The sequence below is a fragment of the Gavialis gangeticus genome, unplaced genomic scaffold (genome assembly GCF_001723915.1).
Source record: "Gavialis gangeticus isolate Ggan-Ray unplaced genomic scaffold, GavGan_comp1, whole genome shotgun sequence".
Lineage (NCBI taxonomy): Eukaryota > Metazoa > Chordata > Crocodylia > Gavialidae > Gavialis > Gavialis gangeticus.
This window is the reverse complement of record NW_017729033.1, coordinates 21117134-21128268: the sequence shown is the minus strand read 5'-3', so window position 1 is coordinate 21128268 and position 11135 is coordinate 21117134. Positions and strand designations below refer to the sequence as shown.

The window sequence follows — 11135 nt, the reverse complement described above, 5'->3', positions numbered from 1 at the left end:
TGGGCACTACACCAGAGCACCAGGAGTTTTCAAAGATCCGTGACAGAGGCTACGCTATGATGCTCTCCAGCTCCTTGAGTACCCTGGGGTGTAGATTGTCAAGGTCAGCTGACTTGAAGGTATCCAGCTTCTCAGGGTGTTCCTTCATGAGGTTGGCATTAATGGAGGGCAGGGGATACTGCTTTTTAATCCCATTGGATTTTTACTGCTTTTTAATCCCATTGGCCCAGCAGAGACAACAGTTAAGGAATCACAAGCTGCTGCTTATTCTTTTACTGCATAACCTCCACAGGATTGCTTTTTAAATTATACCTCTCTAAATCAATTCCGGAAAATAGGGTTGCACAGGTATCACTGAGGGCATAATTTGGTCATTTTATTACACAGGATGGTATGCAGAAAAGAAAAAACACTGAGCATGGCTTTCTGAAGTCAGGTTGCATGTGCATGGCTTGCAGTCAGAAAAACATGATTTCTTGCAAACAGAGCACAGCTGATGCATAATCACAGAGACAGATGGAACCCTGAGCTGCTATTTTTACAGGCTATTCAGAGAATCACAATTAAAAAATCTTGGCATGTGTTTTGATATCACTTACGATAGTGTAATATAACTATAACTATCGACTTTAGTACAATTATTCTCAATTTGTATTAGTAAATTGGAATCAGTTCACTATCAGCAATGCACTTTTTAAAAATATTCCTGTACTGTATTACAAATAAGCTTACTTTATTAAACAAATTTAATAAATGCTAAACTAATTTATGTTAAACTATATCATATAGAACTGTGCTACTTTCTTTCCCCATTTCCCAGTTAAAGTAGACTTACTCTTGTTTTTGTTTCTAGTGAGCTTCTAATTAGTCATTTTCTGTTTATCGTGAACTGTGACACTGCTATTCAGGGACTATGACAAGGTTTCAGTGGCAACATTCCTGGGGAATGTTTATTTATTTAAAATAACTTTTGATTGGAATTTTTTGAAATGTCATGGTAACATTTTATCCACTATTATCTGAAGAGTAAATGTAGGTTTCTACAAAACCTATATTTGAGGATGCTTGAGGATAAATTTTAGTCAGCTTTTTCTCATCAGAAGGGGGACCACAATGGTCTCCATGTCAGATTTTCAGGTGAAGCTGGTAACATGTAATAAAATAAGGGGGTTTCATCATATAAAGGGGTTGCAGTGAGTGCCTTGAGTTCACATACTTACTGCTATTTAGAAGCATGCGACGGAGTATGTCAGCATCTCATTGCATAAAACTGAAAAGCACAAACATGCAATGCAGTAGACCATGAAAAACCTCAGAAAAAGTAACTGGTAACTGATATGCCCAGGGCAATCCAGGAAAAGCCAGGTACAGTAACAGAAATGAATGTTAAGTGCTGACTCATTCTCTAGCTTCAGCTTCTTGTTACTGAATTCCTAGCATGTTAAGTCTGAATCCTAGTCTTAACAAATGATGATAGTCATCCCAGGATAATTCCAAGAATTTACGGAATCAAACTCTTACTCAGGACAAATTCCCCTTGAACTTAATAGTATTTTCCTTGGGTGAAAGCTGGCAGGTTTCACCAACACTGTTGTAACCTAATAATCAAACACAATATTTAATATGTTTATATTTTATTTCAAATAAAATATTATTTCAAATTCCAATCAAATCAAGCTTCCTGTTTGATTCTTAATCACTGTTGCAAAATTTAACGTATTAAAATACTTTGCTGTTTAAATAAAGTGTAGAATATTTGTGTATTATTTGGGTTAGTGGGATTCAAAGCCTACTCTAGAATAATAATACAGTAAATTCTAGGGCTATGTTTTCTTACACACTGCCCCTCAATTTGTAAAAACTACAAAGTATCTTATCAGTCCTACAATGTTACCTTAAAATAACTTGAGTTGAAAAAAAAAACTTTTCCTTCCAAAGATAAGGACTTAAATGTTACAGAAGACAGAAAATAGATGCTTCTCTAAGAGAGTCAAGAATTGTAATTTCCATAACTTTTTATTCAGATAATATTTCAGTGACCATCATTAGCACTATAAAGATATTCATGATGGTACTGAATAATTTATTGGGATAAACATTAAATGCATTGTAAATTTGCATCTTGAGCAAATACCTTATACTTACTCATTCCAGGGGTCTTCTTTCCTGTAAGTGTTGTTAATACATATGTACCTGGTTGTACCAGTACAGTATTTTGAATGTGTTTACTAACACTGTTCTGATGAAGCTTGAGATTCTTGCTGGCAATCTTTGAGACAAAAGAATGACTTAAGTCCTCCATCTTTGTCTCATTCCTAACCCAAATCCTAAAGTTTCTTTCTGAAGCACCAAATACTGGCATCTTTACTCCAGTTTGCATTGGTGCAACCTCCCTCATTTGGAGCCATTGCTTCACTGCCAGGGGTTAAGTTTCATAGTGCTTTTCAAAGGACTAGATATGCTGCTGTTTCATCCAGAATACACCGCCTGCTTTCCATTTGCTCACACAAACGTCTCTTAGGTGTTTTCAACATTTTTAGCCTCAAAGCTTGAGACCTAGTGGTTGAGAGGTTGCGAACTAGTGGCTCTCAGTCTTTTTAGCCTCGGGGCACCCCTCAGGAGATTTGAGGCCCCCCTTGGAAAATGCCAGCTCTCAGCTTTCGCTCATTTTTTGAGTACAGACAACTAGAGCAATTCTTCCTTTGAAAAGAACTCAGGACAGATCCCAGCAGGGCAACATGCCTTTGACGCTACAGATTCCTCGTCTGTCACATGAATTGTGCCATTACACCAAGCACTGCTAGTGCTGCATGACAACCTGCAGCACCCCTGAAAGGATCCCAAGCCCTCCTGGGGGCCTACTGTAGACATTTCTTTTACAGTGGCCAAACTCAGTATGCACTAGATGAGTGGATCTCAACCTTTCCAGACTGGAGGCAACCCTGGAAAGGCTGGGGGCACCTCGGAAAGTGCCAGCGCTTAGCGTTCACAATTTTTTTTGTTTACAGAAAGGTAATAGAAGAGTTTCTCGAAGACTGGAGGAAGACTACAGCAACCAGTTCCTATTTGAAGGCCCTGGAGTTATCTTGGGACTCCGTTCTGCACCCCTAACAGCGTGGCCTTACAGGAGGGCAAACGGGGGTGACTGCCCGAGGCCCCACGCAGGCTATCAGCTTATGCCCTGTGGGGAGTTTGTGTTGTAGACAGGCTCATATGGAAGATGCAATGACTCTAGAACATAGCTCAATGTTAAAAAACTGTATTTCTTCAACTTATTAAAAACTCCTTCCTTCTTCAACTTATGCCTCTAAGGGGCCCCAAAAGACTCTCTTGCCCAGGGCCCCAAAAACCCTAAGGCCACCTTGGAAAGCCTTCAGGGCAGCTTGGGGCGCTGAGCACCAGGGGCTAAGAGTGGCCTTCCCTGCCTGTGTCCCGCGGGGTCCGCGCGGGGGGCCCCGCCCATCCTGCCGCCAAAGGTCGTCGCACGACACCACACAAGGCGGGCAACGGGTGACACGCCGCCGTTGAGGTGGGGAACGGGTGTCCACGCGCGCTGCGCCTGCGCACACGCGGCTCCCCCCACCGTCGTGAGCTGCCCTGAGACGTCACAGTTGAGCTGGGGCTGGAGACTGAGAAGGGGGTGTCCTCACGCACACCTTCCAACCATCGCGAACTGCCCCCATAAGCAGGCGACAGTTGAGGCGTCACAGTTGGGGGGAGGGGAGGGAGTCCTCGCGCTCTGCGCCTGCGCACGCCCTCCGGAAGGGGCGGGGCGGGGGAGTCCCGCGAGGAAATTCCCGCGGAGACGGCGGGTCCTGCGAGGGTTTCGCAAGGCTGGGCCGCTTCCCACTCGCTTCGCGGCCGGGCTCCGCCCCGGGGAGGGCGGGTTGATATACGGCGCGGGGCGGCGGCGGCCGAGGCCCCATGCGGCTGGCGGGGTCCCCGCTGTCGCCGGCAGACGCGGAGCAGCAGCAGCGGGCGCGGGGCCGGGCTATGGGCGAGGGCGGCGGCGTCGAGGCGCTGCAGGAGGCGCTGGAGAAGCTGCAGCGGGAGAACCGCAGCTTGCGGGCCAAGGTGCCGCGCTACCACGCTCTCTGCGGCCTCTACCACGAGGCCGGGCAGCAGCTGAAGCACCTGCAAGTGCAGCTGGCGGCCAAGGACGCGCTGGTCCGGGAGCTGCGAGCCGGCCTGGCGGGGGAGGCGGCGGCGCCGGCGCGGTCGCTGGTGGACAGCTTGGTGGAGCAGCTGTCACAGGTGAAGCAGCAGTTGCGGGAGCGTGACTGGGCCGCGGCGCAGGAGGCGGAGGTGCGGAGCCAGGTAAGGCCAGGGCCAGCTGTAGACACCTGCTAGGGAGCAGACTCACCTTCTCCCCGGGTTGTCCCTCGGGGCATTCCCCACACTTCAGCTTTGTAGGAAAGGGGCAGTTGCCAGGCAGCACCGTGGGTAGGGCGGCACTGGCCACAGTCCAGCCAGCTTGAGAGCAGCGAGTGTTGTACAATCGGCTGTACCTGGGACTTTGGCACGGGCGGAGGGAAAGGTGTAAGTGTAAAGATGGAGAGAGACAAGACCTTTCAGTGGGAACAATGTGCAGGTCATTACAGCCAGTGCTTTTCTACTGAAGTATTTCAGCAGGATATCCGAGGTCTTCCTCTTAGATGGCTTTCTTATTAATTTTTCTTTCCCTGACAACTTTGTACACCAGGATTGTATCTTAGCTGTAGCGGGTTGCTTTAGGTTGAAACAGTGGGTGTACGTTTGCATTTTCCTTCTTCCTGAGTGAAACAGCATTGTTTCCAGCTGCCTGGACAAACAAGGACTTTTTAGACCCTTGGCAATCAGCTCTGATTACTGATGTGCTCAAATATTCTCAAGGGAACATTTTTAAAAGTCCCTTTTCCTGTCTGAAGCTGCACGAAGGAATTTCCAAATCAGAAAATGCTGCAAAGCGAAACAATCTCTTGACCTAGTGCTTGTACAAGAACATTTCCCAAGCACCACAGACTTTCAGATGCACCACGGATGAGTTCAGATTTTGAAACTTGCAAATGATCCCTCTGGCACACTTGCCCGACTGTTATTTGAGCTGAAGTCATGCCTCAAACTGCCCATTAAGTGTAAACTTAGTACAAAAAAATCCCCCATCTCTAGAGAGAACCTTTTGACCTTAAAGTGGACTTTTTGGATTTATGAATTCCATTTGCACTATCCCCTTTTCTTTTGAGTGATCACAGGCCCTGTTTCCTAGCAGATCCTATATTTTAATGATTGCAGTTGTTTAAAGCTAATGTACATGGTGATACCAGAATACTGTTCCCAAGCCAAGATACTGCTTCTACAGAGATTCATAATGATGAAGCTTGGAAACAAGAATATCTACTTTTGTGTCTTCATTGCACTCTTCCACAATGTTAAGATTTGAGTTCCTGAAGAACCATCTGGAATTGGTATACCTCTGTTTCCTTTTCCCTCCCCAAGGGTACATCCACTTGCTGATTCTGGAGGAGCTGTGATCCACAGGCTTCCTTCACAGCTGCTGTCCTTCAGCCTCTGAGTGTACAGGAAGAAAGGATGTTTAGGTGACTTTGATTTAGTCAGCCTCCTTGACACTAGAATACAGGATGATGCCAGAAGAGTGGCTGATGATCCTCATGCTGCTGACAAATCCCTGTCTCTTCAGACCTAGTGCAGAGGGGCCCCATATGTCAAAGGAGATGAAAACTTACAGTTCACTGAATCCCTTGTTGGCATGAGAAGCTTTGCACAGTGTCTGCTCAACTATGGCCCATCTAGGAAAGGCCATGCTTGCATGATGTTGGGGGTTTGATTCTGTCCACTTGTCATTACTGCCAATTCTCCTTCAAGTTGGTAGTGTTCTGTTTCATTTTACTTTTAAGAAATGTGGCAGTGTTGCTGCCTGTAAATAAGTGGATCTGTACCCCAGGGTTAGGCACAGTGCTTCCTCAGTGCTGAGGAGAGGTTTAAAATCCCTAGTTTGATGCATTCCCTTAGACTACCTTGTAATTTGAGTAATGGGAATAGACAGTTTCTCTCTTAATCGGTCTTCTGTTACCTTACCTGTTGTCGTTCCCCTTTACTCTCTATTTCATGCCCTTCCAAGTTTCCTTGATAATCTGTATTTGTTGCTTACATAATACTTGAGTGTTTCTGGATTTGGTACATTTTCCATTGGGGAGGTGGTGTGTGGTGGTTCTGCCCAGTGATCCTCAGCAATCCAGACTTTTGTTATTTTATATTCTTCCCAGAGCCAAAGGTGGACCTTTTATTGCATCTTAAATGTGGGCAGATTACCATAGGCTGGTGCTGTTGCTTTAGAACAGATTATGTCAGTGTTTGTGACCCACGTCATTCATATAAAGATAGTGAACACCATTAATACTAATTCTGATGTCTCTTACCAAAAACCCAAATGTGTTTAGAAAATGGTCAGTACTAGTCAGTTCAAAATACTAAGAATAGGTTGTCCTGACTTACTAACAAACTACAGAGTGTTTTTAAGAAAATGGAATATAAGTGCAAAAACTAATGTGTGTCCATAAGTAAGAGGTTGGAAACAGTTTGCAGTTAAGTTTTAGGGGCACATCCATTTCTGCATACCAGTCACTTTCTGGCCTAGAGTATGTCAAAGCATACCAAAATGAAGGCGGAAAATGGAAAAAGCAGCATGGCTCATTGACTGAGTCCAACTCCACGTTCAAAAATTTTATGGAAAAGTTTTTTATATAAATGGTGTTTAACCATTTATATTACTATGGCAGACATTCCTGAATAGAGGATTTTAAAATTTAAATAGTTGTGGCTTGGGGTTTGTTTTTTTTTAAGGTCTCTGACAAATACTAACTTCTTTCTGCTTAATTAGGAAGTGCAGAAGCTGAAACAGCAACTGGAAGAAAAAGAGAGAGAGATGCAGCAAATTGTAAGCCAGCCTCAGCATGAAAGGGAGAAAGAAATCTTAAGACTCAAGAGAAGCTTGGCAGAAAGAGAAAAAGTCCAGGCCACTAGTGAAGTACTGTGCCGTTCTCTAACTGATGAAACTCACCAACTTCAGCGTAAATTGGCATCAACAGCAGAAATGTGTCAACACCTGGCAAAATGTCTAGAGGACACGCAGAAAAAAGGGAGAAGGCATTCCGAGGAACTGATTCCTACTGAAAGATCCAATCAGGTACACTTAATCTATAGAACTTGAACTGTTGGCTTTCAGAACTGAAGGGTAAAAACTGTTCTTATTCATTTTTCTGTCTTAATATCCAGTGTTTTTATCCTCTTATCTTTAATAGCTAAGCCACAGTTAGCATCTTTTCCTAAATCATACATATTTGCATGTGCTTAAACAAGTGAGTGGATACTAGAATATAGTGCTAGAGGGTGCCATGTTTTTGGAGGTGACATCTTTTGGATGACTCACTAATGAGGGCTTTGGACAACAAAAAGACCTTAATCTCACCATTTTACAACAAAAACAAATTGAAAATGTAAATTTTGAGCCACTTTGCCATTGTTTCAGGTTCAGCTTGCATACATGTACAATTTTGGCCTCACCTTTTTTGGAGAGGGACTAGTTTTATGGGGAAGAATTAAGTTACTGGCCTGGAAACTATGAATATATAGGCATAGCTCCTTGGCCTGTCAGATGTTCTATGTGGTTCTCTTTCTGAAGGGGGGGAAATGACTCCCCTGCAACACTTAATTAAGTGAAATAGTAACAAACAATACACTAAAGAGAATCAAAAAAATGCTTGTCTAAAATAATAGCATATAGTTGAAAGTCACTACGTTTATTCCAGAAATGAGTTGCTCTCAAGACAAATATCAACACACAAATATCTGTGTTGTATCACTTTTACAAAAGTAGGAGTGCTTAAATATGGTGCAGTGGCCAAACACTACTTCAAGTACCAATCCATCCAGATTCTTTCTGAAGTTTAAAGATGAAGGAACTATTTTTCAGAGGCTAATATGCTGACTAGTGGTATTGTACGAGAGTGCTGCTGTGTTCTCTATGCAGACAGCCATGTTTCAGGCCATGTGATTGCTGTGCATATTTCAGGTTCTGTAAATATTATAGAAGCCTTTGCAAAGAGACTGTGTGTGACTATTTGTATTAAATAGGTAATGTTGGCTTGAGTGGAAGGACAGATAGTTTAATGGGACTTGAAACTTGTAGCCTTGTGATTGTTTTACGTGTAGCTGATATCAGTCTGTTAAGTTTCCTGTCTCATATCTAGCTTACCTTATACAGTGGGGACTTCCCTGTTGCAGAAGAGAAATTCAGATGTGATTACTAGATGATTCTAGGGAATTTTGTACAAAAATGCTCTGTATTACTCATGTGCTGTGGGTTTTTTTAAACAGACATAGCAATTAAAAAAAATCCAAAAATGTATAACTGAATCAAAGTTGAAAAATTCAGATAATTTACCAAGAAGTTTTATTTTTTATTGGCATTTACTTGAAACAACATGGCAAATCCAAAATAAAGGAATATTTGTGGCTGGGCTTTTTTTTAGGTGGATGAGGGAGTTGTTTCCAAGTCCTGATCATGTAGCAACTGTTCCTTGGCTTAACATTGTGGTCCCCTTGAATTGTACAGTAGTTTGATCTCATTGAGACTAATTACAAGAACTTGACCCATCAGGTTTTTTGGGGTTTTTTTTGTATATTAACTGGATTAGATTTCTTTAAAAGCAGTACTGGTGTAGTGAAAATCTGATATCACTTGTTTTCTGCTATGCTTTTCATTAACTAGGTTATTAACTAGGTTTTGACTCTTAAATTCTCAATCCATCATTTGTGTTTCATAGTATGGCTTAATCCCATGGAGTAAAAAGCTGATTTTTTTTTTTTTTTTTTTCTCTCCCCCAATAGCTTTTAAAAGCAAGCAGAACATAGGGGAATAGCTTAGAGGAGCAAAATGGAGGGTGTTGATGATTTAAAAGATCTGTCAATAATGTAACTTTCTGGGTTTCTGCTTTAAAGTAACATTTACTTTGTCTGAAAATTGTAGCCATCAGAAAAAGAACCTTCACTCCAAACAATTATCTGCAAACTACAAGAGGAAAACAGGATGTTAAAACAAAAAGTGGTTCATGTGAGTTCTTTCATTTTGTACGGTTTTTTGGGATTAAAAAAAAATCAAATCTGAGTTATAATAAGCTCCTACTATCCAAATACTACTGGATTTTAACCATAATGCCACCTTTTCATACAGTGCCTGAGTAGGCTCTGAAATCTTTGACATGTACTGATTCCTTGACTTGTAGCAGTGGTCTTCAGGCAGCCCATCCATCCCATCCTCCCACCTGATAATGTGCATCAGGAGAAAGGTTTCTCCTCCATATCTAGAAAACAATCTGGGGAGGTGGTTTCCCCAACATTTGCCCAACTCTTGTTTGGTGTCTATTTTCTCAAGGGCCAGCAGAGATTTAGCTATAGCCAAGGGGTTTGCCACCTAGCAGACCTGCTTTAAGCACAGGGCCTGGTGTGATGTGTGTGCTGTCTGGGGACTTGCAAACTGCTAGCTTATAGAAAATAATCCTCACTACCCATCTAAAGTACCCCATCAAGGCAAACTAATTACTACATGTTCACAAGCTAGTGTTTCTCCTGGTATGTTAGCCACTCTGAGGTAACTTTGGGGTTCAGTTCCTTATCCTGTGATGCATACAAGGTAACTTAGCTCAATTTCATTTTGGGTAAACAATTTTGTGTGTACCACAGGGTAAGAGCACGCACGGGCAACTAACTGGAGTAGCTGATGTGCTGTAAAGTCATGGCTGCCTTTGCAGTAATTGCTGGTGTGCCTGTATTCAAATTGAAATGCTTTTGCTGACAACATTTTAAAATACATAACTTCATCCTGTATCTCTTTTGGTTTTTCCATAGGTAGAAGACTTGAATGCAAAATGGCAGAAGTATGATGCCAGTAGAGATGAGTATGTGAAGCGACTCCACCTGCAGCTGAAAGAACTGAAGTCACAACCAGAGCAACAGCTTGGCATAACATCCTTGCAAACAAATTCAGATTTGATGCAAAAAGAGATTGTTCGGTTAAACAAGTTATTGGAAGAAAAAATGAATGAGTGCAGTAAAGCAAAGCGAGAGTTAGAGGATGTCCAGAAGGCAAGAGCTGAAGATAGTGAACGCATACAGATGCTGGAGCAGCAGGTTATTAATTCTTTATCTTTGTTCAAGTTTGATCGATATAGTAATTTTTCGGCCTCTCAGACAAATGGAATACCAAATACCAACTCGGTGCACTTTTTTTTTTTAATGAGGATTTTTCTCCCCTAAATGTGGGGGGGGTGTTGTGTTGTGTTGTATTTTGTTGGTTTTTTCCTTTTTTTTGGTCTTCGTGACATGGGGCTAGCATACTGGCACAGAGGGATATAGACATTAGAATTAAATGTAGTATTTAAGGAAATTGGTGGAGGATTTACTTTTCTCCAACACAGAATATCAGTATTTTTTTTTTAATTCTGTATTTCTAGTGCTGTTAAATACAGGTCTGGCATAGAAAATAATATTTGTACTTTGAGCAGGTCTTCTAAAGCATTTATTTCAGTATTAGCGAGATGGGTCTATAGTTCAGCCATAACTTGTGCTAACTTGCTAGTCTTAAGTCAGTTACTAAAATAGTAAAATGAACATTCACTTCCAGGTCCTTGTTTACAAGGATGATTTTACATCTGAAAGAGCAGATCGAGAGCGTGCACAGAGTAAAATACAAGAACTGCAGGCAGAAAATGCTCGTCTACAGCATCAGTTAAACAGGAGACAGGTAAAAAAAGCAAAATATTCTAGCTGGGCCAGAAACAGGCCTACAGAAACAAGTGTGCAAAACGTCAAATATACTAATGCCTGGTGTCTTAAGTATGCTTCAAAGCTCTGATTTTAGAGGTCTGCAGCTGCTTGAAAACTCATTACCCCTCTCAGAACTTCAGTTCTGGAGGAATTACTTTTAAGTTGCAAAGGATCGGCTTCCACATTCATGTATATTCCCCCTTGTTGGTCTCAAGTTTCCTTCTGTGCTGAATTAGCACAATTGGAAATAATGCTGTCTTACAGACTTGGACTGGTTCAGTGTAATGCAAGTTGGGGGGGGGGGGGGGGGGGGG

At 42.4% G+C, this 11135-nt stretch overlaps 1 protein-coding gene across 1 annotated transcript in view; it reads left to right on the top strand.

Moving 5' to 3' along the window:
* The first annotated feature begins 3788 nt into the window (after positions 1-3788).
* The window catches only part of TNIP2 (TNFAIP3 interacting protein 2), an 8926-nt gene continuing 1579 nt past the window's right edge, over positions 3789-11135 (top strand). The window contains exons 1-5 of the mRNA XM_019526568.1: positions 3789-4317; positions 6878-7183; positions 9026-9109; positions 9904-10185; positions 10679-10798. Coding sequence (XP_019382113.1) covers positions 3925-4317; positions 6878-7183; positions 9026-9109; positions 9904-10185; positions 10679-10798 — 1185 coding nt within the window. The 5' untranslated portion in view covers positions 3789-3924. The remainder of the gene's footprint in view (positions 4318-6877; positions 7184-9025; positions 9110-9903; positions 10186-10678; positions 10799-11135) is intronic.